Source organism: Mastigoproctus giganteus, chromosome 3 (genome assembly GCF_048544385.1).
Source record: "Mastigoproctus giganteus isolate SK-2022 chromosome 3, ASM4854438v1, whole genome shotgun sequence".
Lineage (NCBI taxonomy): Eukaryota > Metazoa > Arthropoda > Arachnida > Uropygi > Thelyphonidae > Mastigoproctus > Mastigoproctus giganteus.
The window spans coordinates 65,807,398-65,834,067 of record NC_143577.1 but is presented as its reverse complement, the minus strand read 5'-3'; the positions used below and the strand labels follow the sequence as shown (position 1 = coordinate 65,834,067).

The following is a 26,670-nucleotide window of genomic DNA, read 5'->3' as shown; positions in this document are numbered from 1 at the left end:
TCTAGAAAAATTGAGCAGATGGGCTGAGAGGTCGTAAATGAAGATTAACATTGACAAATGTAAAGTACTATATATGGGAAACAGTAATCCCAGAGTAACGTATCAACTCTGTGGTACCACACTGACAGTGGCAGAGAATGAAAAGGACCTGGGGGTAATTGTGCAGGCAGATATGAAGTTTTCTGAGCAGTGCAGACAGTCTGCAAGAGTAGCTCATGGTGTCTTGTCAATGATATACAGGAATTTTTCTAGCAGGGATAAGGAGGTGATTATCCCCTTATATAAGGAAATGGTCAGGCCACACCTTGAGTACTGTATACAGGTCTGGAGGCCTCATTTTAAGAAGGATGTAGAGCTGGTGGAATGAGTACAGAAAAGGGCAACAAGATTAGCGAATGGAACAGAGTATTGCTTTTACGAAGAAAGGCTTAAGTTTTGCAGATTACAGTGTCTGGAGACTAGGCACCTGTGAGGTGATCTGATTGAGGTGTATAAAGCCTTGAATGGTTTGAGCATGCTCAATGCTGATGGCATTCGTCTTCTTGTTCAGAATAATCACCTAAGAGGGCATAAATTCAAATTGAGGAAAGACAGTTGTAGGATAGGTGTGCAGAAGTTTGCCTTTAGCCAGCGGGTGGTTGATTGTTGGAACAAACTTTCATCTGTCGTTGTAGAAGTTGATAGCTTAAATAGATTCAAGGCAGAACTTGACAAACATTTGGAGGGAGGGGATGGATGAAATAAGGGGTGTTTTTTTTTTTTTTTTTTGGCTGATGCTATATAAGCTTGCTTTCTTGTATCACGTGCCCTTGCTAATGCTAATTGGCCTTAAATTGTCCAGATTAGTTACTTGAGGGGACATAAATTCAAATTGAGGAAAGATGGGTGTAGAATAAATGTGCAGAAATTTGCCTTTAGCCAGTGGGTGGTTGATTGTTGGAACACACTTCCATCTGTTGTTGTAGAAGTTGACAGCTTAAATAAATTCAAGGCAGAACGAGACAAACATTTAGAGTTAATGGATGGGTGAATGGGAAGGTTTTTTTTTTTTTTTGGGTGATGCTATATAACAGGGGTGGGCAACTTTTTTCGTCAGCGGGCCGAATGAAATTTTCGCATCTTGATGCGGGCCGGAATAGATTGAACGATTTAATAAAAAAAATCAGAACCTAAAGAATGTTATATTACTTGAATTACCAAATTATTAATGTATTTTTAAAAAAAATATCTGAATGTCCAATTATCATTGAAAATGCGGCATTCGGAATCAATTTTTCTTTTTTTTTTAATTGGCTCATTTTATGGGCTGTAAATTATATTAAATTAAAAATTGTAATAATTAGAAAAGGCATAAAACAAAATATTTCACACCAATATTATTTTTTTAAATAAGAAGTCAAACCCAAAGGAACTTCGTTCGATCGATGCTACAATAATAATTAGGAAATAACTCTTTGACGCTGCGTAGAATCACTTGGTTACTGTTGTACTGGCCGCGATGCCTGATTGAACCGAATTAAGCCGAATGTTTACGGCGAGTGTAGTCAGGTATGGATTTTCTATATTTATGCATTTACCGAGGGGGCCGGATTCAACATCGTCGCGGGCCGGATGTGGCCCGCGGGCCGGCTGTTGCCCACCCCTGCTATATAAGCTTGCTTTCTTGCATCATATGCCTCTAATACTGCTAATATACACAAACAATAAAAGTAAGTAAGGTGCCTATGATTTGGGACTCAAACATTTTCAAATAGGTGAAAAGTAATATTAATCTGTAATTATTCCTCCATGAAATCAGTCAGAGTTTTGATTAGACCAGGGTTCAAGCCCGTCACCACCAAATACGGAGGATGCGGAAAGGTCAGGGAATGACCACCGCATATACTCGGAGCAATATGGCCTTAATTGCTAATGCTCCTAAAAACCAAAATAACAACAACAACAGTCAGAGTTATGAACATTATAATCACAAAAAAAAACCAAAAAAAAAAAATATATATATATATAATAATCATTAGGAAAATTACATTAGAGAAAATAAAGATTCAGGGAAGCAAAAACGTAGGGTAGCATGGGGTGGGAAAAGGAATACATTATATTTACTGCCTTTAGGAAAAAAAAAAAAAAAGTATCAAAGCCCACCTGACAAGATTTTCAATGGCTGAATGTTGCTACTTCCTTCATAATAGATTCTAATCAGTTTATCTTCACAAGCAGTAGCCAATATATTTCTGAAAGTAACAACACACTGTAAATTTTAGAATATGACAAATTTTATGAAGATAAGATTGAATGATTTTAAGGGAAACATATTTGAAAACATAAGACATTGGCAAAAGATTTCACTTAGAATTCAGATAAATTATCCTCCAAGTGAAAAAATTAATAAATAAATTTTGTATTTATTAATTTATTGAATTAAATATTTATGTATATTGTTTGTTTATTACCTACTAAGTTTTAAATGATGAGCATATGAATGAGTACAAAAGAGTTTTTATATTTTTGAGAAGCCATAATGCATAAAAACTGGATACTTGAAGAAAGTCATGAGTAGTATTATGATGGTAAACATAGCAACTTATTGTACAGCCATTTTCAATTACCAAACTTGGTGGTCTTCAAGGCCTAAAAATAAAATGTCCCATAGTCTTGTAATTTTCAGTGAACTTTATGTTACCCAGCTAAAACTGGTGGAAACTACCTATGTTGATCTTCCTTAATAACACATGCCATTTTTTAGGTGTGTTGAATATTTACATATTCATTTACATATTAAGTGTGTTGAATATTTACATATTCAACACACCTAAAAATATACCTATTATAAGGAGATTCAATAGTTCTGGCACTCTAATTCCTGAACTTGGAAGAACAGAAAGGGACAAAAGTTTGTGCCTGCAGGATCCATTACTTAAAACCTATCATTTTAATGCTAAATGAAGGTTATGAGATCCAACTGACCACCATTCTTTCAATGCAAACATGTGATATATATATATATGCAAAGTAAATTTCATATAAATTTATTCAACTAAATAACAAGTTTTCATTGACCTTGAAAAGGCATATGACAGTGTTCCAAGAAAACTCTTTTGGGAAGCACTGAAGAGGCAAATATCAATGGACAACTGATTAACATTATTAAGGCAATTTACAGGAATAACAGATGCAGAATTAAAGTGAGATCAGCTTTGTCACCTGAATTCCACACTTCAAAAGGCTTATTACAAGGTTGTTGCATGTCACCAACACTTTTCAAAATTTATATCGACATCTGCCTAAGATCCTGGTCAAAAAAATGCAATAAAACGGGACTGCTGATTAATAAGAACGAACACCTATATTCACAATTTACTTTTTGCAAACGATCAGGTGGTGATAGCACAAGACTTGGAAGATGCATAGATGCATGTCATCAATTGTTTGAGGAATATAAACAATGGGGTCTAAAAATCAATTTTAGCAAGACTTAAATGTTGTCTTCAGGACCAGGACACGTTCTAAATATTGCAGGTTTTAAAATCAAATAAGTCAATAAATTCGAATATTTGGGATCAATCTTACAAAGTGATGGATCATCCCAAGCAGAGATCAATAAGAGAATTGCAGACAGCAGAAAGGCTATCAACATGTTAAACTCTGTTCTGTGGAGCAAAAATATCCTAAATAAAACAAAGAAACATATTTCAAACGATTGTACAAAGTCTTCTATTGCATGGAGCGGAAATCTGGACATTGAATAGGCAAGCCAAAAACAAATTGCTCTCCACAGAAATGGATTTTTGGAGACGCTCAGCAGGAACTTCTAGAAGAGACAGAAAATGGAAAGAAGTCATAAGGGAAAAAATGGAAGTGAAAAAGACTATTATTGACACCATCAAAGAAAAGCATCTAACATGGTATGGACATGTAAAACGGATGCAAGAAAACAGATATACAAAGGCTACTGGAATGGATACCTCCTGGAAGAAGGAGAAGAGGAAGACCTAGGAGGACATGGATAGATGGAGTATGGGAATACATGACAGCCCAAGGCTTAACCGACCAAGACACCCTGAACCGCACTTTATGGCGGGAAAAAATTCCTAACAAGAAATAACTTGTAGGCTGAGGAAACCCATTGTAAATGGAAACACTCCTCTTGAAAAAAAAAAAAGTTACAAGTTCATCTTGACCCCTTTCTGAATGAATGAATTGTATTGTTAATAAACTCATTCTGAGTGGACAGTAATTGAAGATTTACTCTTCCAGCCAAGACTGTTGAATCTATTTACAGCTTCAGCATGATCCAGGTGTAACATTTCAAGTCCCATTAAACATAATTTTATGAAACTTTGTATTTGATACTTTTAGAAACATTTGTTGAGCTACTTGAAATTTCATTGAAATTGGATAAAAATATAAATTTGACATTTTTTAATATTCATTTATTTTTTTTTTTGAACGTATCTTAGACTACAATCAAACCCCAGCATTTTGAAGTGTATCTATTTAAGAAGCTATATAATTAAATAAAAGTAATTACAAAAAATTATTAATTAAACAAATTTGAAATGTACCTGAAATGTAATGCTGTACGTGTTATCTAACTTGTCATCACTGTAAAGCCTATTTTTCTATTGTAAACTAATATATAACATAAATTATTAAACCATTATTCAGTGGAATACTAATTTTCTGTGTGATAAAAAATACCACAATTTATTTCTGAGGCTTGTCACACTCGTCCATGTTTTTTTTTTTTTTTTTTTTTTTTGGTAGTTGTTGGCGCATTGGATTCTGTGGCCATAACCTCCCAAGGTTTTTGCAGTACTTTGATCCAAGCCCGAGGCGGGATTCGAACCCGTGACCTTTGGGTTGCCAGGCAGGCACTTTACCCACCCGGCTAGCCCGGTCAGCACTCGTCCATGTGAAACTACTCATAACATCTGACCAATACATATGTCACCTTTCACTTCTGAATAAGTGGGCAATTTGGAAACAGTCTGTATATGCTTGAAGGTGTTATCTTGATGATTCAATGCTTTAAAAAATTGTTTGACCAGACCAAAATTCATATAGAGTGGTGTGTACAAGAATATTTCTTGGAACCACGGGGTTGATTAGTAGATTGTGTGCCAGACTACAACTCAATTCTGGTAGATCATTCATTTTTACTGTAGCGCCAATCTTCCAGGTTGTCCCAGAGGCAGAGAAAGCAAGGAAACTTAATTAAACCACCTCTCCAGAAGAACCCCCAGAATTTTTGAAGTCTCTACAGACATCCCATTTATACTGATGCTACCTGATCTTCTATAACATATGTTTCAGATTTCAACAATCTTCTTTAATATGAACAGGCTGCACAACAGTAATCAATGGGTATATATTCACAATGTGAAGCAACACAGCTTTCAAGCTTTTACTTGAACAATCTATGAAAAGATGCCACTCATGTGGATTGTGACTAACACCAATTTACAATTTTCAAAAGACCAATTTTTTTTTTTTTTTTGGTAGTTGTTGGCGCATCGGCTTCTGTGGCCATAGTGCACCTCCCAAGGTTTTTGCAGTACTTTGATCCAAGCCCGAGGCGGGATTCGAACCCGCGACCTTTGGGTTGCCAGGCAGGCAGTTTACCCACCTGGCTAGCCCGGTCGGCCCAAAAGACCAATAAAATAAAAACAACAGCACAGGGATTCTGCAATAGTGTTAAAATGTGTAGGGTGATATGTTTTTCTGCATGTGGGAGTCTTGTAGCTGGGATCTACAGATTCCACTCTTTTAATTGAAATGTCAGGAGCTCTGCAGAAATATCAATTGTCATGATGGTTTGCAGACCAACTCCATATTCAAGGTGTAGCAAAACACATATACTTATGATACCACAAGAGCAAACTCTGTAATGCTGATTTGGAACTACCACAACAGAAATAATGTGCCTACAACTTGTCCTGATCAACCACAGATATTCTAAAATAGGTCAAATATATACTGCAAAACTTGGTGCCACCAACAATGTTATGTTTCACCTGCTGTTATGTTTTGGACCTATATAATATCCATGAAGATATCAAAACAGTCTGGAATAAGTTGCACCTTTGTTTTGCAGCCACAGTAAATTGCAATGACACCATTAGATTCAGCATGAAAAATATACATAAGAAACATTTTATTATGACTAAGCTTATACATGAACTTTTGGGACTCTAGTTTTCTTTTCAGTCATAACAATCAATTTATTTATTAAAAAATAACATTTGTGATATATCAGAAAACAAAAAGAAAAAGGAAAGATTTTCTTCAACTTCTGCACTTTATCATTAAAGTGCTGTAATACCCTCTGAACTTTTAAGTGTATGAAATGCATTATATTTCTTCCAAGAATAATTATACTTGTAGTGCTGTTACTTTGTTTTTATTATTAATTTATATATATGCCAATCAACTGCTATCTGTAATTAATGTTGTAAAACATCTCTCTCTCTCTCTCTCTTGTTCAAATAATGTGTGAAACAATGCATGCTACATTATAATAAACTCATGTACATATGATTGTTAAGCTGCTTGTTACTAGTCTGTTTTGAGTGCTAATGTTTAAAGAGTAAGAAATGTACATTATGGAGCTTTAAAGAATCTGAATTGTTTTTTGCTATAATAGGTGAATTTTTAGATAAAATACTAACTATAGAGTTATCTTATTATAACTGTGATAAATGGATAGAATTTTTGGACACATTCAGCCAAATCTGCTTGGAGAAATATTTCCAAAGGAATTAAATAGAAACCTCAAGTTATATTTAAAGGTGTATATGAGGTTTATAGTTGAAAAATAAGCATTTGTTGGAAGAAGCAGATGACTGGGCCAGATGATTTGGATAATGAGATTTTTTTTGTTTGCATTAAATAAATTGAACTGTATAAACTGAATAAACTGGATTGAATAAATTGTATTGAATTTTATTATTAGATGTTTGAACAATTAAGCTAATGAATTTTAAAGGTAGGAAAGCTTTAATTATTTTTGAGAGAGTGGAATACTTGCTGTGAACAGTCATTGTTAATTGAGAAGAGCAGACTCAGTTTTAATGACAGATAATTCTCTTTCAAGATAAAAGAAGACCATTATTTTACACTCATTTTCTACACAGTGGACCATCGTGTATAAAATGAGTTTATGCCCAATTTTGAGTTAGACTTTACTGATACTGTTAAATTTACTGTGAACACACTTTAGATAATAGATTTTGATATGAAATCTGTTTGTTAAAAATGCATACATGTACTGTATTAATGGAGAGTCTATTCACTTTACTGTTGTAAATTTTTGCATGCTGAACTTTGAAATATATAACTATTTAATCTTTTAGTTATAGGTGGCCGACCAGGCTACCTGGGTGGGTAAAGTGCCTGCCTGCCTGGCAACCCAAAGGTCGTGGGTTCGAATCCCACCTCAGGCTTGGATCAGAGTAGAAAATGTAAAAACTTTGGGAGGTGCATTATGGCCACAGAAGCCAATGCGCTAACAAAAAAAAAAAAAAAAAAAAAAAAAAAAAGTTACAGGTGTTCTGTAAGTAATTTGTGTGTTTTTATTTGTCTGAACAGTCAACATTCATTTCTAGACCTGTGTACTAGATGGAAAATCTCTCACTAAATACATTCTCATTTTTCTCAGTTTAGAAATACTCTCTACTGAATTGGGGGGGGGGGGGGTAGAGTTTAGAACTGTACTTTGAATCCTTTTTATTTTCCTTTTGTTTCTGTGGCTTAGTGACCAGTTCTTATCTGTTTTTTGTTTCTGTGTCAAAAATTATTTTTTCCATCTAGAAGAATTTATTCATTGTTTGTTTGGAAGAAACAAGTATTGGATAATTTCTAGCTGTTTTGTTCATATAGTCACTGATAGAAGGAACTGAAAGACAAGTTAAATAATAAACCTAAATTTTTTCCTGCATAGTGTTATGATTGACAATATATGGCAGTTTTTGGCTTAATATTGTGACCAGGATATCTCTAATAAAGAACAGCTAATTCTGACACACACACACACACACACACACACACACACACACACACACACACACACACACACACACACACACACAGTTTTCTTTTTCATATTAATAGGATGCACACATCAAAAGAATTTGCCATTTCTTGAGTACATCAGAGGCGGACATTTATTGCTGCATTTTTCTGTTTACTGTCTTTTTTCAGTCAGTCATCAGTTTTTATTTTAATATTTGGAATAAACAAAATTCATATTTACATGCTTCCCTGAAGTACTATTTGCTTTAATTTTTTTTGGCACCTGTAAAGGGGTGACTTTACATATACACTCTATTTTCTTCCATTCCATTTTTTTAATGAAATGTACTCATAACTAAAAATACTGGTTTATTGTAACTACCGCAGAAAAGAACTTGTATAGTGAAAATAAATTTTAGAATGTTTTAAAATTCACATATAACATATTCTTTATGAATTCAAATAGCTTACTCATTATTTGGATTCCAGTCACATCCATAAACTGTAGCAGGGTGTTTAAATGTTTGCAAAAGAGTTCCATCTGCTTGATGAATCATGCTACCAAATAAAAAAAAAAATAAATAAAAATTATAACAATTATAAGGCAGGACAGTGGAGAGAAAGTGAAGCTTGCAATATAACTACTCATAGTTTCTAAAAAATTCAGATATAATACATTTATTTCCAAAAGAATAAATTAATCTTATCTTACACAGAGTTAATCACTAAGTGACTCTCACATGTGATTGGTGATCTACTTTAATATAATATATAAAATGCTTGTTTTTCTTCTAAAAGTATTTTGCCAATGGATCACATACAGTAAACTCTTTAAAATCCAGCATTGGAGGAGAAGTACTGGATTTTAAAGAGGTATACTTAGTGATTGAGCAGTTTTAGAGGAGCACATTTCAATAAATATTAATCATAAATAACTGAACTAATTTACATCTGTAAACATTTATAATGACTATTTTGTCTTTTCATCTGTTTCTGTAGGCAGCATTATGTAAAATGCATGGATAATGCAATGATTTTAATTCTGACAGCAGAACAAACTTGCTCTTTTAATGAGTTTGTTATTGTTTGTTATTTGGTTTTTAGGAGCATTAGCAACTAAGGCCATATTGCTCCGGGATATGCGGTGGTCATTCCTTGACCTTTCCGCATACTCCGTATTTGGTGGTGACGGGCTCGAACCCCGGTCTAATCAAGAAGCATGTGCTACGCACTGCTGCTCCTTCCCACCTGGCTACGGAGGCGCCCTCTTATAATGAGCTGGCATGTACTGCACTACTTTCAACAGATAGCTTTAGCTATTTTACAACTTTGAAAACTGATTTTACATACTGAACAACTTCTTTACAAATGTTTTGTCTGTGTGTTGTCACTAGGGGTCACTTAATATCTAATGAGAAACCAATTATTTTTGAAACAGGCTGTCATAGCAGTCTCATCTTTAAAAAAAAATGCTCAATTAATCTTTTGGAGGGATCAAGTGTTTTTGAAGTAGTGCAATACCAGGGAAACTCTTTCCAAATTAAAGTTTGTTCTGCTGTGAAAATTAAGAGAATTGCATTATCTACTGCATTATTGGTGATCTACTTTTTGTGCAGTTTTAAATCCTCCTGGTGGCAAACAGCTTCAAGAAACTTATAATGAAAGAAATGTCACTCTGTTTTTTGCATGGATTCTTAAAGACAAATGTGACTGGTAATAAGAATGACAGATTGCTTTCTTAATAGTTTCAGATTGTAAAATGTTGATTTTTTTTTTTTTTTTGTAAAATGTGTTAGAATTTAAGGAATTCCAGACTGTAAACTGTCGGATTTTATAAAGTTATATATACAGTAAACCATTGCTAATCCGGATTAATTTGGGGTGGGGAGGTCATTCAGATTAAGTGATAATCCAGAGTAGTGAGCAAAAGATAGCCCTGAAAGACAAAAAAGGGATTAGAACACAAATAAATGGAAAATTTAATGATATGTAGGTAGTGCTGATGAAAATAAATAAAAAAAATATATCACTGTACAGCCTTTATTTAAAAACTATTAAAAGACAAAACTGTACATTTATCCATCAACAGATCGATAAATGTACAGTAATGTCTTTTTATACATTTATCAGGTAACGGTGGCATTGCACTGGCGTGCAATGCCACCGTTACCTGATAAATGTATAAAACTGGTATTCACAGCAACTTTGTATTTAAGAACACAATTTGTATTCTTAAATTTGTATTTGTATTCTTGTACACAATTTGAATACAATTTGTATTTAAGAACATAATTTGTATTTAAAAACACTGTATTTAAGTGGTATTCACAGCAACTAAATACAGCTTCTTCCAGCAACACTTCTTTTGACTTTTTTTAATGTCTGTCTATTTAATACACTGCTTTTATCACTCCCCACATTGAATTTTAAAGCAAATGCCTTTATAGATTCTTTTTTGTTTTTTGATATCTGACCGTCTGTTGGTCAATATCAAATTCTTTAGCATTTTTTTTTTTTTTTTCAGGTACACCATTTTCAAGTTGTTCTATCACTTTGAGCTTGTTGATGATAGTTAAAGTAACGAGTTTTCTTTTTATTCCACTTTTCAATTCTTTGAAACCCGTAATTATATAAAATATGTTGGAACTTATGTAGATATATACATATAAAGAAATCTGCAAATGAAGCGACATAAGCAATAACATTCATCCGACTCAGAGTCAACAATGATACTGAACAACAGGCAAGACAATGTAATGTATGTTCTGTCTTTTTCTGCCCAGTCAGTCATCACGCAGTCGGAGTAACTCATCTGCCTTCCTAAATACGTTGTGCCTTTCGAAGTACTCAACTGTGAACAGAATTTTTTGATATTTCGATCAGAATTATCTGGATTAACTGCAACCAGATTAACGAGGGTTTACTGTATACACAGGGTTTCTCAAAAATACTGGTACAAATGTTAGGGGAGGTAGGTAACATCTAAAGGAATGTGAATTGCATAGGAACCCATAACCGGAAACATCACCGTAAGTCACGGTGCTGTTCTTCAGTTCGCGAGAGGGAAAATTTCTGGTTTACTCATTCAAACAGTAGTCGCCGCACGAAGAGCATGCATCGATATACGAACTGTGAGCTGGCAGACATGCACCTAGTGTATGGATTAGCAGAGGGCAATGGACGAGCTGCTCAATGAATTTATGGAGAACGCTTCCCAGACAGACATGTACCGGACCACCATTTGTTTGCGTGTGTGCATCAAAATTTGTGCGATTATGGGTCATTTAGAGGTAACAGGAGTGGTGCGGGCAGACCACATTCAACGCGAATTCCTGCCATGGAAGAAAGTGTGTTGAATGCCGTCCAGAATAATCCTACTACCAGCACACGTGCCGTTGCCTCTGCCTTAGGAGTGTCTCGTAGTGTACAGCGTGTCTGGCACGATGATTCCTTACACCCCTTTCATCTCCAAAGGGTTCAGTTACTGCACCCCCAAGATCATCCTGCATGTGTGGCTTTTGCGCAGTGGTTTCTCCAAGAAAGTATTCAAGACTTGAATTTTCCAGCCTATGTTTTGTTCACGGATGAGGCTTATTTCACTCGGGAAGACTTATTCAATCAGCACAATGCTCATGTGTGGGCTCACGACAACCCACACGGTGTGCGCCCCCCCCATGCGGCACAACATCACTTTGCAATAAATGTGTGGGCAGGTATGGTCGGTGACTGCTTAGTCGGCCCATACCTGTTACCATCCCGCATGAACTCCGCTAAATATCAGATCTTTCTTGAACAAGTTTTACCAAGGTTACTTGACATGTTCCAGCAAAAGTGAGACGCAACATTTGGTTTCAACGTGACGGGGCACCTGCCCATTATGGAAGGTGTGTTCGTGACCATTTGAACAGGCGTTTTGGGCGTTGATGGATTGGCCGTGGTGGACCCGTTGCCTGGTCCCCATGCTCACCTGATTTATTGAGCTTTGATTTCTTTCTGTGGGGGGCCCTCAAATCTATCATGTATGAATCGCCTGTGGAGACGGAAATGGATCTCGTGGCGAGACTCGTCTGCACTGCTGCTACTGTCAAAGAAACTCCAGGTGTGTTCGACCATGTCCGCCAATCCATGCTGCGTTGGTGTCACGCATGCATCGCATCTCATGGTGGAACCTTCAAGCATCTGTTGTAACTTCATGAAATGCATCCACCTTGTACTCCATTGTTAATATTATGTCAAATAAATGTTTGCCACTAATTGTTGTCTTGTGTCATTTCTGCTTCTTATGCCTCTGCTACTACTTTCCCATGAAGTTTCCGGTTATGGGTTCCTATGTGATTCACATTCCTTTAGATGTTACCTACCTCCCCTAAACATTTGTACCAATATTTTTGAGACACCCTGTATATATATAACTCCGTAAAATGTAATATATATAAAAATTTTTAGTGAATACATGCATTATGTCAGCCAAATGCTTCTTATTTGAAGACTGAAACCATGGGAATGACAAAATTCTGAGTTCTCCATCACTAATTCACAATGACTTACCAATCTTACTTTCACAAATAAAAGACAATCCCATGACCTAAAATATATAAAACATAAGTGACAAACAAGCAAACTTCTGGTGTCATACTTTTTGCGATGTCCAGAGCCCTTGTGGAGTTCATGCTTTTTTTATTTATTATCAGTAGTGCCATGTAGCAGTACTGATGGCAAGAGGAGGACATACCTACTATTAGGTACAGTAGGCAGTAATGTTCTGACTGGATGGTGTACAAAGATATATTACACGTTAGAGATGTATTGTTTTTAAATCTTAAATAAAAAGCCTTGGTAAAAAGTTTCTTTGGGTCATTAGAACTATGCAAAGGAATACTACTTTACAAACCTTAGCATTAGTAGAGGCACATGATGCAAGAAAGCAAGCTTATACAGCATCAGCCAAAAAAAAAAAAAAAAACCAACCCCTTCTCATTTCACTGATCTATTTGTTTCAAATGTTTGTCTAGTTCTGCCTTGAATTTATTTAAGCTGTCAACTTCCACAACAACAGATGGAAGTTTGTTCCAGCAATAAACTATCCACTGGCTAAAGGCAACTTACGCACATCTATTCTATAAATGTCTTTCCTCAGTTTGAATCTATGCCCCCTCAGGTTTGTAATCTGAGCAAGAGGAAGAATCCCATCACCATTGAGCATACTCGATCCATTCAAGGCCTTATACACCTCAATCAGATCACCTCGCAGGTGCCTAGTCTCCAAAAGCTGCAATTTGTACTCATTCTAGCAACTCTACATCCTTCCTAAAATGAGGCTTCCAGACCTGTATGCAGTATTCAAGGTCTGGCCTGACCATTGCCTTATACAAGGGGATAATCATCTCCTTATCCCTGCTTGCAAAATTATTTTATAGCATTGACAATACTCCATGACTTACTCTGGCTGCCTGTCTGCACTGCTCAGAAAACTTCATATCTGGCTGCACGATCTATATCCATATATATATATACAGTAAACCCTCGCTATTCGCGAATACTGAAAACGCGAATACTGAGTTATGGCTCCCATAGTAATAAAGGGGTTCCATTCCAAAGTATGAAATATATAAGAAAAACTAGTCTAAAATTTTGTCTACATATGTATTATATGTACCTTCATAATATGACTATGTACATAGACAGTACATAGTGAAATGCAAGCATATGGCATCGAAATGACAATAAGAAACAATTTAATATTAAATTTAATATTTATTAGAAATTTCAAACAAATCTTTCAAACCAGCGCCTTTGCTAGTAAAAAAACTTATCCCGCCAGTGCACCAGTTTCGCTAAAGTGTTAATAAAGGAGTTTTGCCTTTTCACGAATGATGAGTGAACTTAATGGAATTTTATTTTGAGTTCGGTCTTCTATCCACAGATTTAAAGCCTTTTCCATTTTTTATAATTTAACATCACGAGTTACAGAGCAAATTTTTGAAGCAATTAGCGCGTTTTCACGGACACTACGGTGGGTTTTTTCTTCCGATTTTTTGATTGATCATACCGTTGACTCACTGATTTTATAATGTTTTGCCACTGAGGAGACACTTTCACCATTAGAAATTTTGTCTAATAACTGAATTTTATTCGCTAATGTCATCACCTTCTTTGATATTTTCACATTTCCCTTGTTATTCGTAGCCATATTTTTGTATGGGTTAGAAAGAACTTGTTCACAATAAAGTCACTTTCTTCCGTTAACACACTCGAAAAAGTCTGTTTTACACTGCAAAATGGTAGATTTATCACTTTTGTAAGCATATCAATTTATAAATTGATAAATTTATTCAATTTATAAGCATATAAATTAAAAGCAAACAACGAAACCTTCCATGGCAAGCGCATAACACATACTGAACAAGGATTAGCGAGAAATATCCACGCTCATGATTTGTCACCCCTCTCCCCCCACCCACTGAGCGCTGTTTTGACCGGAAAAGATAATTTTAGCCACGCCCATGTTTTTTTATAGCGGAAAATGTTCACGGCGCTTTAAAATTCACATTTTTTTAGGTTTCATTTTATATTAAATCAGCAATCGCGAATACAGATACCGCGAATAGCGGGGGTTTACTGTATTTATATTAGTAATAAAAAAGTTAATAATTATAATGACTAACTAATATTTATGGGTCAATGCAGTTGCTGAGCAATGATGCATTACAACCATAATGCGTATAAAATATTGAGGATAATAATAGAAAATAATAGAAAAGGTAAATCAATCAAATAATACCATTCAGGGATTTAGGAAAACGCTAAGGATTTAAAAAAACAAAAAAAAATTATTATCGCTTTTTACCCACAATCCAGATGACTTCAACTGGGGCCAACCACCTAGACTGAAGGCAAAAAATGACAAGAAGTTCTCTGTTTCTGTAATGATCAATATATGCTAAGTAATTTAAATCTAAACCAAATATAAACCAAATATAGTGATTAAAAATGGTTAGGAAATATTAGAAATTTCAGAATCAAAAGTGTCGGGTCAACGATTATTAATATATGCGTACATTTATAATTTATTTATAATTTACTTATATTTCTTACTTTTGATTCTAAAATTTCTAATATTTCCTAATCATTTTTAATCACTATATTTGGTTTAGATTTAAATTACTTAGCATATATTGATAATTACAGAAACAGAGAACTTCTTGTCGTTTTTTGCCTTCAGTCTGGGTGGTTGGCCCCAGTTGAAGTCATCTGGATTGTGGGTAAGAAGCGATAATATATATATATGTGGTAGAGAATGAAAGGGACCTGGGGGTGGTGGTGCAGGCAGATATGAAGTTCTCTGAGCAGTGCAGACGAGCTGCAAGAGTAGCTCATGGTGTATTGTCAATGATATATAGGAATTTTTCTAGCAGGGATAAGGAGGTGATTATTCCCTTGTATAAGGCAATGGTCAGGCCACACCTAGAGTACTGTATACAGGCCTGGAGGCCTCATTTCAGGAAGGATGTAGAGCTGCTGGAACGAGTACAGAGAAGGGCAACTAGATTGGTGAATGGGACAAAGGGGTTCTCTTACGAAGAAAGGCTTAAGTTTTGCAAATTACAGTGTCTGGAAACTAGGTACCAGCGGGGTGATCTGATAGAGGTGTACAAAGCCTTGAATGGTTTGAGCATGCTCAATGCTGATGGGATTCTTCCTCTAGCTCAGAAAAATCACCTGAGAGGGCATAAATTCAAATTGAGGAAAGACAGATGTAGGATAGATGTGCGGAAATTTGCCTTTAGCCAGCGGGTGGTTGGTGGGTGGAACAGACTTCCATCCCTTGTCGTGGAAGTTGATAGCCTAAATAAGTTTAAGGCTCAGCTGGACAGGTATTTCGAACGAACAGAGGGGTGAAGTGGAAGTGGTTATTTTTATTTATTTATGTTACTTTTTTTTTTTTTTTTTTTTTGGCTGATGCTGCATAAGCTTGCTTTCTTGCATCAAATGCCTCTACTAATGCTAATGCTAATGCTAATATATATTTTTTTAAATCCTTAGCGTTTTCCTAAATCCCTGAATGATATTATTTGATTGATTTGCCTTTTCTATTATTTTCTATTATTATCCTCAATATTTTATATATATATATATATATATATATATATATAGATACATAGATTAGATAAGAGTATGAGAAGGGGAGCTGACCAGTCAGGTGTAGTTATAATGAAAAAAATTAAATAGTGCCTGAAAAATAAAAGCAGAATAAATAAAATTAAATTAACTTAAATTAAAAAAATAGTACTTAATGTTTTAAATCCTAAGATTTTAACTACGTCTTCAAGGGCAAGCAGCCAAAACCAAAGAAAATACAGCAAGAAGTAAGGCCCATGTTTCTGTTATGATATATACGTAGCAGGCAGAAATAGTTAGCAGACGTATATATCATAGCTGACCCGACAGAAACCAGAAAGAACAAGCATAAGAAGCTAATCAAATATAATTAAAAATAAAAGTAAAATGCCAAATTAAGATAAAATTAATACCAATTAATTCCAATCGAAGTAAAATTGAATAAACAGCCCTACATGAATTTTAACAAAGGAAACGTAATATGAAGATGAAAGGCTATAGACAAAATATAACAACTTACTGTGGTGCCTGGCAGGAGATGGCGAAATGGGCTGAGGAAAGCAAACATATCAAGGCTGTATTGGTGACCAAAGAAGTTAGCTGACAGTTCCCAGCAAATTTATAACTGTTAAAGTAACCCCAAGTATGGGAGAGGGGGAGAGAGAAGGTGTAAACAGGTCAAAGTAAACTTTACCCGTGTGACGGGGAAGTCGGCAATTAAACAAATGAGGCAAATGGACCAGCACAGGGGAGAAATAGAAAACTTACAAAGTAGTGTTAAAAAGACTCTATACTTTGTTGGAGAAGGTAAAAAGTGAGAAATAGAAGAAAAATAGCATCTTGAATATTGCTTTCGGTTAACTTAACCATGCATGAGAAATAAGATAAGTAGTATCTAAGAACAGCAAAAAGTAATTGTAAGAAGGGTAATATAGTAGTGCTAAGACAGTTGTTGTTGTTGTTGTTATTCTGGTTTTTAGGAGCATTAGCAACTAAGGCCATATTGCTCCGGGATATGCGGTGGTCATTCCCTGACCTTTCCGCATCCTCCATATTTGGTGGTGACGGGCTCGAACTCCGGTCTAATCAAGAAGCGTGTGCTACGCACTGCTGCTCCTTCCCACCTGGCTACGGAGGCGCCTTGCTAAGGCAGTCCGGGGTTGCATAACCCATACCAAAAGTAGGTCCTGGACATATGCCTCATGTGTTTAAGTCAATAATGGTATTGTTTAAAAAAATATGACATTAAACAATGTCAGAAATGAAAAGAAAGAAGGGAACAAAACAACAATTAAAAAAATATAATACCTCAGTAGTTAGCCAATCAGTGGGCACAAGCTTTCTACACTGTGAGACACCAAAGAGGCTAGAGGGTATTTGACTGTTTTGACTGTAACCTGCAACTATATTGTTGCAGGTTGATATGGTTGTCAATCAACTATTATATTTTATGATATTCAGTGCTTTATTAAAATGATGGTAAAGGAAGGCAAAAGGGAAACTATTACCAAGAATATATTATGGAGTAATTTCATATATCTTATGTATGAAATGATATTAAGATATAATGTTACTAATGATATTAAGAGTAGGAGACTGGCAGATTTACTTAACAAGTACAGGTCACTGTTGAAAACAAGCCGTGAATTAGGATTGAATTTGAAAGTGTCTGCAATTCTGCCCAGACACGATAGGAGGGAGTATATGATGAGAGCCTTGTTGATCAATTCGGCCCTGGAAAGATTGTGCGAAGCTCAAGGGGTAGAATTTTTTTCAGCTTGGTCTGTACTTGTTAACAAGAGAGACTGCTTTTACAGGGATGGAATACACTTAAATAGAAAGGGTGCAAGAATATATGGTGATGCTATCAAGGCAGTTAGGTGGGTCGGAAAACTGCTAGCCTGGGGGGGATACAAGGACTAATAGATTAACAGTAGCCACTGGCAGAGGTGAAAGTCTAATTATAGACCTGTGAGTTTAACTTCTGTTCCAGAAAAATTAATGGAGGCACTGCTTAAAGAAGCACTGCAGGATCATCTAGACAAGACTTCAGTTATAGCTCGGACACAGCATGGTTTTGTTAAGGGAAAGTCTTGCCTGACCAATTTGATTGGATACTATGATGCAGTCATAAAAGAACTGGATGCAGGGAATAACTTTGATATTATATATTTGGATCTTAGAAAGGCTTTTGATACTGTTGAACATGGAAGACTGCTGCACAAATTGGAGCAGTGTGGCATTGGAGGCAAATTGCTGCTATGGATAAAGGGGTGGTTGAGGGGGAGAAGACAGAGAGTGGAAATATATGGACACTGCTCATCGTGGACTAATGTTATCAGTGGAGTCCCTCAGTGTTCACTGTTGGGTCCATTACTGTTTTCTGTATTTATAAATAATATTGATGATGGTATATCAAGCTTAATGTCCAAGTTTTCAGATTATACAAAAGTTGGCGGGGTTATTAAGGACACTACTGACGCTATGCTGCTGCAACAGGATCTGGAAAGGTTGAGCAGATGGGCTGAGAGGTGGCAAATGAAGTTTAACATTGACAAATGTAAAGTACTACATATGGGAAACAGCAACTCCAGAGCATTAGCATTTAGCATTAGCATTAGTAGAGGCATTTGATGCAAGAAAGCAAGCTTATGCAGCATCAGCCAAAAAAAAAATAAAGTAAAATAAATAAATAAAAAATAACCACTTCCACTTCACCCCTCTGTTCGTTCCAAATACCTGTCCAGCTGAGCCTTAAACTTATTTAGGCTATCAACTTCCACGACAAGGGATGGAAGTCTGTTCCACCTACCAACCACCCGTATGTATCAACTAGCAATGTATAAACTCTGTGGTACTACACTGACAGTGGTAGAGAATGAAAAGGACCTGGGAGTAATTGTGCAGGCAGATATGGAGTTCTCTGAGCAGTGCAGACGGGTGCAAGACTAGCTCATGGTGTCTTATCAATGATATACAGGAATTTTTCAAGCAGGGATAAGGAGGTGATTATCCCCTTGTATAAGGCAATGGTCAGGCCACACCTTGAGTACTGTATACAAGTCTGGAGGCCTTATTTTAAGAAGGATGTAGAGCTGTTGGAATGAGTACAGAGAAGGGCAACAAGATTAGTGAATGGAACAAAGGGGTGCTCTTATGAAGAAAGGCTTAAGTTTTGCAAATTACAGTGTCTGGAGACTAGGCATCAGCGAGGTGATCTGATAGAGGTGTATAAAGCCTTGAATGGTTTGAGCATGCTCAATGCTGATGGGATTCTTCCTCTTGCTCAGAATAATCACCTGAGAGGGCATAAATTGAAATTGAGGAAAGACAGATATAGGATAGACGTGCGGAAATTTGCCTTTAGCCAGCGGGTGGTTGGTTGGTGGAACAGATTTCCATCCCTTGTCGTGGAAGTTGATAGCCTAAATAAGTTTAAGGCTCAGCTGGACAGGTATTTCGAACGAACAGAGGGGTGAAGTGGAAGTGGTTTTTTTTTTTTGGCTGATGTTGCATAAGCTTGCTTTCTTGCATCAAATGCCTCTACTAATGCTAATGCTAATGCTAAGGGCAACAAGGTTAGTGAATGGAACAAAGGTTGCTCTTACGAAGAAAGGCTTAAGTTTTGCAAATTACAGTGTTCTGGAGACTAAGCACCGGCGAGGTGATCTGATAGAGGTGTATAAAGCCTTGAATGGTTTGAACATGCTCAATGCTGCCTCTTGCTCAGAATAATCACCTGAGAGGGCATAAATTCAAATTGAGATAAGACAGATGTAGGATAGATGTCTGGAAATTTGCCTTTAGCCAGCGGGTAGTTGGTTGGTGGAACAGACTTCCATCCCTTGTTGTGAAAGTTGATAGCCTCAATAAATTTAAGGCTCAGCTGAACAGGTATTTTGAAAGAACAGGGGAGGGGGGAAGTGGAAGTTTTTTTTTTTTTTATCTGGCTGATGCTGCATAAGGTTGCTTTCTTGCATCGTATGCCTCTACTAATGCTAATGCTAATACTAGTAGCCACTGGCAAAGGTGAAAGTGATTCTTGCACTGCTTCTATTGGAATGAGCAGCAGCCTGGAAAACAAGATGCAGGATATTTCAGAGACTGCTGCGAGTCACTGCAGTACAAGTAAACACATGGGTTGTGTTAGGGTAGCTAAGAATAGGAACAGGTGCATGTATACTTGCGTGTACACCAATTGTAGGAGTTTGGTAAATAAATTTGATGAATTTGAGGTATTGCTCAAAACATCAAAGGCAAATATTGTTGGGATATCAGAGACGTGGTGTCACACAGATATAAGGAATGCAGAACTGGAATTTGGGGGGTACAATGTGTACAGAAAGGACAGACAGGATAGGAAGGGAGGCAGGGTTATGTTATTAGTAAAGAAACACATAAAATCCAAGGAAGCGAAACCAGTCGACATCGCTGGACAGTGCAGTGTCGAGTCAATTTGGTGTGACATAAGCATTGGGAGATCAAAATTGAGAGTAGGAGTGTGCTATAGGCCTAATGACTCTGATGAGTATAATAAGAAACTGTACAGGGAAATAGAGTGGGCCAGTAAATCAGAGAGTATTATAATGGTGGATTTTAATTTCCCCAGATATTGTTGAAATTTGTTGGGTTGGTAACTCACACACTAGCAAGGCTTTTGTGGATTTATTGGATGATTATTTTCTACATCAGCATGTTTGGGAGGCAACTAGAGGGAGTAATACTCTTGATCTGATTATCAGTAGTGATTCTTCATACATTAAGAATCTGCAGATAAAGGAACCACTAGGTGGCAGTGATCACAGTGTGCTGTAGTGGGATTTACTCAAAGAGGTAATTATCATCAGGGGTAAAGGGAAGTGTGTTTGCTTTCATAAAGGCGACTACGATGGTCTGAGACAATATTTAAATTCTATACAGTGGGACCAACTGATTATGTTATTAACAGCAAATTCAAAATGGGAAGCATTCAAAGAATTTATCTTGGAAGCTACTAGGCTTTACATGCCAACTAAGAAATATTGTTCAAGGTTTAGGCCAAAATGGATGTCAGATGAACTAATGAGACATATGGCAGAGAAGAAAAATGCATGGGATACATATAAATTAATGGGTGACACGTAAGCCTATGATAGATATAAGCTGGTCTGTAACCAAGTCGCAGAGGAGATCAGGCAGGCAAAAGCATATTTTGACAAAATCCTTGGCAAAGGATGCAAAGAAAAACAGAAAAGAGTTCTTTACCTATATAAACTCTAGAAGGAAAGGGATGAATCAGATTGGTCCACTGGATATTGATGGTTCAACAGTTGAGCATCCTGCTCAGGTGGCTAACAATCTAAACGAGTATTTTGCATATACATTCACACATGAGGAATTATTCAGGAAGGGGTGAAGTAATCTCTGGCAGTGAGTTAGATGATTTTGTAATAACTGAGAGGAAAGTGGAGGAGAAATTGTTGAGGATAAACATAAAAAAGGCACCTGGGGTGGATGGGATCTATCCAGTTATATTAAAGGAAGCAGAAAAGGAAGCAAGCAAACCCTTAGCCATAATTATGAGAGCTTCTTTGGACTCAGGGGAGGTACCCATAGATTGGAGATGTGCAAATGTGATTCCAATTCACAAAGGAGGATCAAAGGCTGAAACAAGAAATTATAGACTTGTGAGTGTAACTTCTGTTCCAGGAAAATTAATGGAGGCACTGGTTAAAGAAGCACTGCAGGATCATCTAGATAAGACTTCAGGTATAGCTCGGACACAGAATAGTTTTGTTAAAGGAAAGTCTTGCCTGACCAATTTGATTGGATACTATGATTCAGTCACAAAAGAACTGGATGCAGGGAATAACTTTGATATTATATATATTTGGATCTTAGAAAGGCTTTTGATACTGTTTCACATGGAAGACTGCTGCACAAATTGGAGCAGTGTGGCATTGGAGGCAAATTGCTGCTATGGATAAAGGGATGGTTGAGGGGAAGTAGACAGATAGTGGTAATCAATGGACACTGCTCATCGTGGACTAATGTTATTAGTGGAGTCCCTCGGGGTTCAGTGTTGGGTCTACTGTTGTTTTCTGTATTTATAAATGAGATCGATGATGGTATATCAAGCTTAATGTCCAAGTTTGTAGATGATACAAAGGTTGACAGGGTTGTTAAGGACACCACTTACAGTATGCTGCTGCAACAGGATCTGGAAAGGTTGAGTAGATGGGCTGAGAGGTGGCAAATGAAGTTTAACATTGACAAATGTAAAGTACTACATATGGGAAGCAGTAATCCCAGAGTAACGTATCAACTCTGTGGTACTACACTGACAGTGGTAGAGAATGAAATGGACCTGGGGGTAATTGTGCAGGCAGATATGAAATTTTCTGAGCAGTGCAGATGGGCTGCAAGAGTAGATCATGAATGGTGCCTCCGTAGGCAGGTGGGATGGAGCAGCAGTGTGTAGCACACGCTTCTTGATTAGACTGGGGTTCGAGTCCGTCACCACCAAATACGGAGGATGTGGAAAGGTCAGGGAATGACCACCGCATATCCCGGAGCAATATGGCCTTAGTTGCTAATGCTCCTAAAAACTGCCGACCGGGCTAGCCGAGTGGGTAAAGTACCTGCCCGGCAACCCAAAGGTCGCGGGTTCGATTCCCGCCTCGGGCTTGGATCAAAGTACCGCAAAAACCTTGGGAGGTGCAATATGGCCACAGAAGCCGATGCGCCAACAACTACCAAATCAATCAATCCTAAAAACCAAATAACAAACAAACATGTAGATCGTGATGTCTTGTCAATGATATATAGGAATTTTTCCAGCAGGGATAAGGAGGTGATTATTCCCTTGTATAAGACAATGGTTAGGCCATACCTTGAGTACTGTATACAGGTCTGGAGGCCTCATTTCAAGAAGGATGTAGAGCTGCTGGAACAAGTTTAGAGAAGGGCAACAAGATTAGTGAATGGAAGAAAGGGTTGCTCTTACGAAGAAAGGCTTAAGTTTTGCAAATTATAGTGTCTGGAGACTAGGCACCAGCGAGGTGATCTGATAGAGGTGTATAAAGCCTTGAATGGTTTAGCATGCTCAATGCCGATGGGATTCTTCCTCTTGTTCAGAATAATCACCTGAGAGGGCATAAATTCAAATTGAGGAAATACAGATGTAGGATAGATGTGCGGAAATTTGCCTTTAGCCAGCCGGTGGTTGGTTGGTGGAACTGACTTCAAACCCTTGTAATTGAAGTTGCTAGCCTAAATAAATTTAAGGCTCAGCTGGACAGGTATTTCGAATGAAGGGGGAGTGAAATGGGAGTGGTTTTTTTTTTTTTTTGGCTGATACTGCATAAGCTTGCTTTCTTGCATCATATGCCTCTACTGATGCTAATGTAAAAAGGGATTGTTGTTATTACATATGGTTTCAATCGTGATGCTAATCCTGATTACTCTCTCAATGCATCAGGATTAACACCATAGGTATTTCTGCTATCACTAGCAGTGCCCTGGGTCCATAAACCAGCTCAATCTATCTTGAATTGTCTTCAATATTAATTGCTATATACAACATATATATATATATATATATATATATATATATATATATTGTGTTCTTACTGAAGACTATAAAAATGATATTTGGTAAAGTTTACTGTAATAAACACCTGTCAGGTGTGCAACATTAATGCTATTGCACATAGGGCAATTAGGCATTATAAGTGTATGAAATTATATTAGTCAATTTTATTTAATGGTATCTATCTGTAGGGAATTAGGTGTATAAGGACCAAACTAAAAAGTTAGTAAAAGTAAACTAGCTTTAGCCTGGTAGGCCTATATAAAATTATATTAATGAAAATGGAAATAAAAATAAAAAAACGATGATGAACAATGAAAATAATAAAAAATGATAATAAACAATGAAAATAAAATTGTAAATAACATTCTTCCACTTGGTCGTCGGTCTGCTACTTCTTCGGGGGCTTTGAGTAGACCGATAGCCAGACTAAAAGAATGTCTCATACCTACCCCGTTTCTGTTGTCCCCATTCCAGTTTTGCCTGATTTTAATTTTTAGGTGATTGTAAAGATATTAATATAAATTAAATGGGAAGTGCTAATAAATGAGAAAAGATAACGTATTAAATTAAAATTTGTAAAATGTGTGTTAAATTAAAATTTTGTAAAATATGTGTTAAATTTAAATTTTGTAAAAATAGTGTCAGAATCAGCAAACTGGGATAGGCAACACAAAGCCCAACGGGTATGTATCAGATTAAATGAGAATAGTTTCTTACTTCCTTCTTGTACTGTGGTTGTCAGATTGAAAAGGGATCAATCCCTGCCTTCTGGTTATTTTATCAATTCCTGCCTTCTGGTTATTTTATTTCTCGTTATTAAATGATACTACGCAGCTGTGCTTTTCATTGACTATGGTGTGATGGTAAAATTGCTGTAGGCAATATGTCCTATGTCAATGCAAATGCCATATTGCCTACAGCAATTTTACCATCACGCCATAGTCAATGAAAAGCACAGCTGCGTAGTATCATTTAATCAGCACACATAAAATAACCAGAAGGCAGGAATTGATCCCTTTTCAATCTGACAACCACAGTACAAGAAGGAAGTAAGAAACTATTCTCATTTAATCTGATACATACCCGTTGGGCTTTGTGTTGCCTATCCCAGTTTGCTGATTCTGACACTATTTTTACAAAATTTAAATTTAACACATATTTTACAAAATTTAAATTTAACCCATATTATCTTTTCTCATTTATTAGCACTTCCCATTTAATTTTTATTAATTTCTATACAACCACCTAAAAATTAAAATCAGTCAAAACTGGAATGGGGACAACAGAAACGGGTAGGTATGACACATTCTTTTAGTCTGGCTATCGGTCTGCTCACAGCCCCCAAAGAAGTAGCAGACCAACGACGAAGTGAAAGAATGTTATTTACAATTTTATTTTCATTGTTTATTATCATTTTTTATTGTTATTTTCATTGTTCATCATCATTTTTTATTTTTTATTTTTATTTCCAGTTTCATTAATATAATTTTATATAGGCCTACCAGGCTAAAGCTAGTTTACTTTTACTAACTTGTTAGTTTGGTCCTTATACACCTAATTTCCTACAGATAGATACCATTAAATAAAATTGACTAATATATATATATATATATATATATATATATAGAGAGAGAGAGAGAGAGAGAGAAAGAGAGAACACCTCTTTACAATTTGCACCTAATTAGCAAAATTCACAAAAAAAAGAGGAGGGAACAGTGAACGGCCTACTGGAAAAAATCCTTTAAAACAGGTTGAACAATGGTCTTCATATGGATAGTAGAGATATAAATACTTTTAAATTACAGCTCAGTCTTAATGATTAAATAACTGATGTATAGATGCTCTAAGTCAAGACTGGCTCAAGGGTATATGGCACCTGTAAAAAGTCTTAATTTTTACTTTACATTTGCCTTTGAAGACTATTGCTTCACCAAGTCACCTTATACTTTTTGTCATTACTATACTTGTGGTGTGAAACTCACCCTGTGCATAATGATGCCCCTCTTCTTTCGAGCGCACATTTGTTGGCACCACACCAGGTAAAGACAGTAGTTGCAATACTATCCCACCTTTATTAGTCTGGTTAATGCACAGCAAGAGGTCGTTACTCGATCAGATATTGACGAACATCGTGGATATAATATTCATAAAACGAAGAGAAATTAAATGATCATCGTTTGAGAAAAGAAAGTAACGACAATTAAGAAACAGACTTTAAGGTGAAATCTGAACCTTATAACTGCGGAGCCAATTGCTGTCTGGAGATTCCTTTTGTTGGGAATCGGACTTTCAATCCAGTGACTACTGCTGAGAAGTCTAGAAATTCTCCCCATGCAGATGTGAGGTTCATTTTCTCATCATAAGGCTCATTTTCACTGTATTTTGTCCCCAAAATACCAGTCCCTGGGATTTTACTTCCCCACGAAATTATCTTTTTTTTTTTTTAGGAGCATTAGCAACTAAGGCCATATTGCTCCAGGGATATGCAGTGGTCATTCCCTAACCTTTCCACATCCTCCGTACTTGGTGGTCACGGGCTCAAACCCAGGTCTAATCAAGAAGCATGTGCTATGCACTGCTGCTCCTGCCCACTACGGAGGTGCCACGAAATTAGCATTTTAGCCAATAGAAGCATAGTAGAAGTCTAAAAGGGGGAGGGATACATATATATATTCAGATCAGAGACAAAGAATAGAGACTTGTTCCAGGAACTTCTCACTTCAGACTGCTTCTTGAGAGACTTCTAGAGAGACTTTTTTTGCTGACCTTCCACTTCTGCCTTCTGAAGACTTCTTCCTTCATCTTCTGACCAATCACAGGCCCCAAAGCCTTTCAGATGTAAGCTATTAGAAGAATCATCAAAGACTAAGACTTAGAGAAGAGACTTGGAGAAGACTTCTTTTTTCTGAATGAAGCAAAGATTTTTCTGGTAAGTCTCACCCTAACTTTATGACACAATAGCTGAAATA

At 36.5% G+C, this 26,670-nt stretch overlaps 1 protein-coding gene across 1 annotated transcript in view; it reads right to left on the bottom strand.

Annotated features, from left to right (window-relative positions):
* Window positions 1-26,670, bottom strand: part of LOC150088053 (WD repeat-containing protein 17-like) — a 350,289-nt gene that overhangs the window by 204,504 nt on the left and 119,115 nt on the right. The window contains exons 8-9 of the mRNA XM_090369994.1: window positions 8,482-8,568; window positions 2,143-2,231 (exon numbers count right to left, since the gene is read on the bottom strand). Coding sequence (XP_090226120.1) covers window positions 2,143-2,231; window positions 8,482-8,568 — 176 coding nt within the window. The remainder of the gene's footprint in view (window positions 1-2,142; window positions 2,232-8,481; window positions 8,569-26,670) is intronic.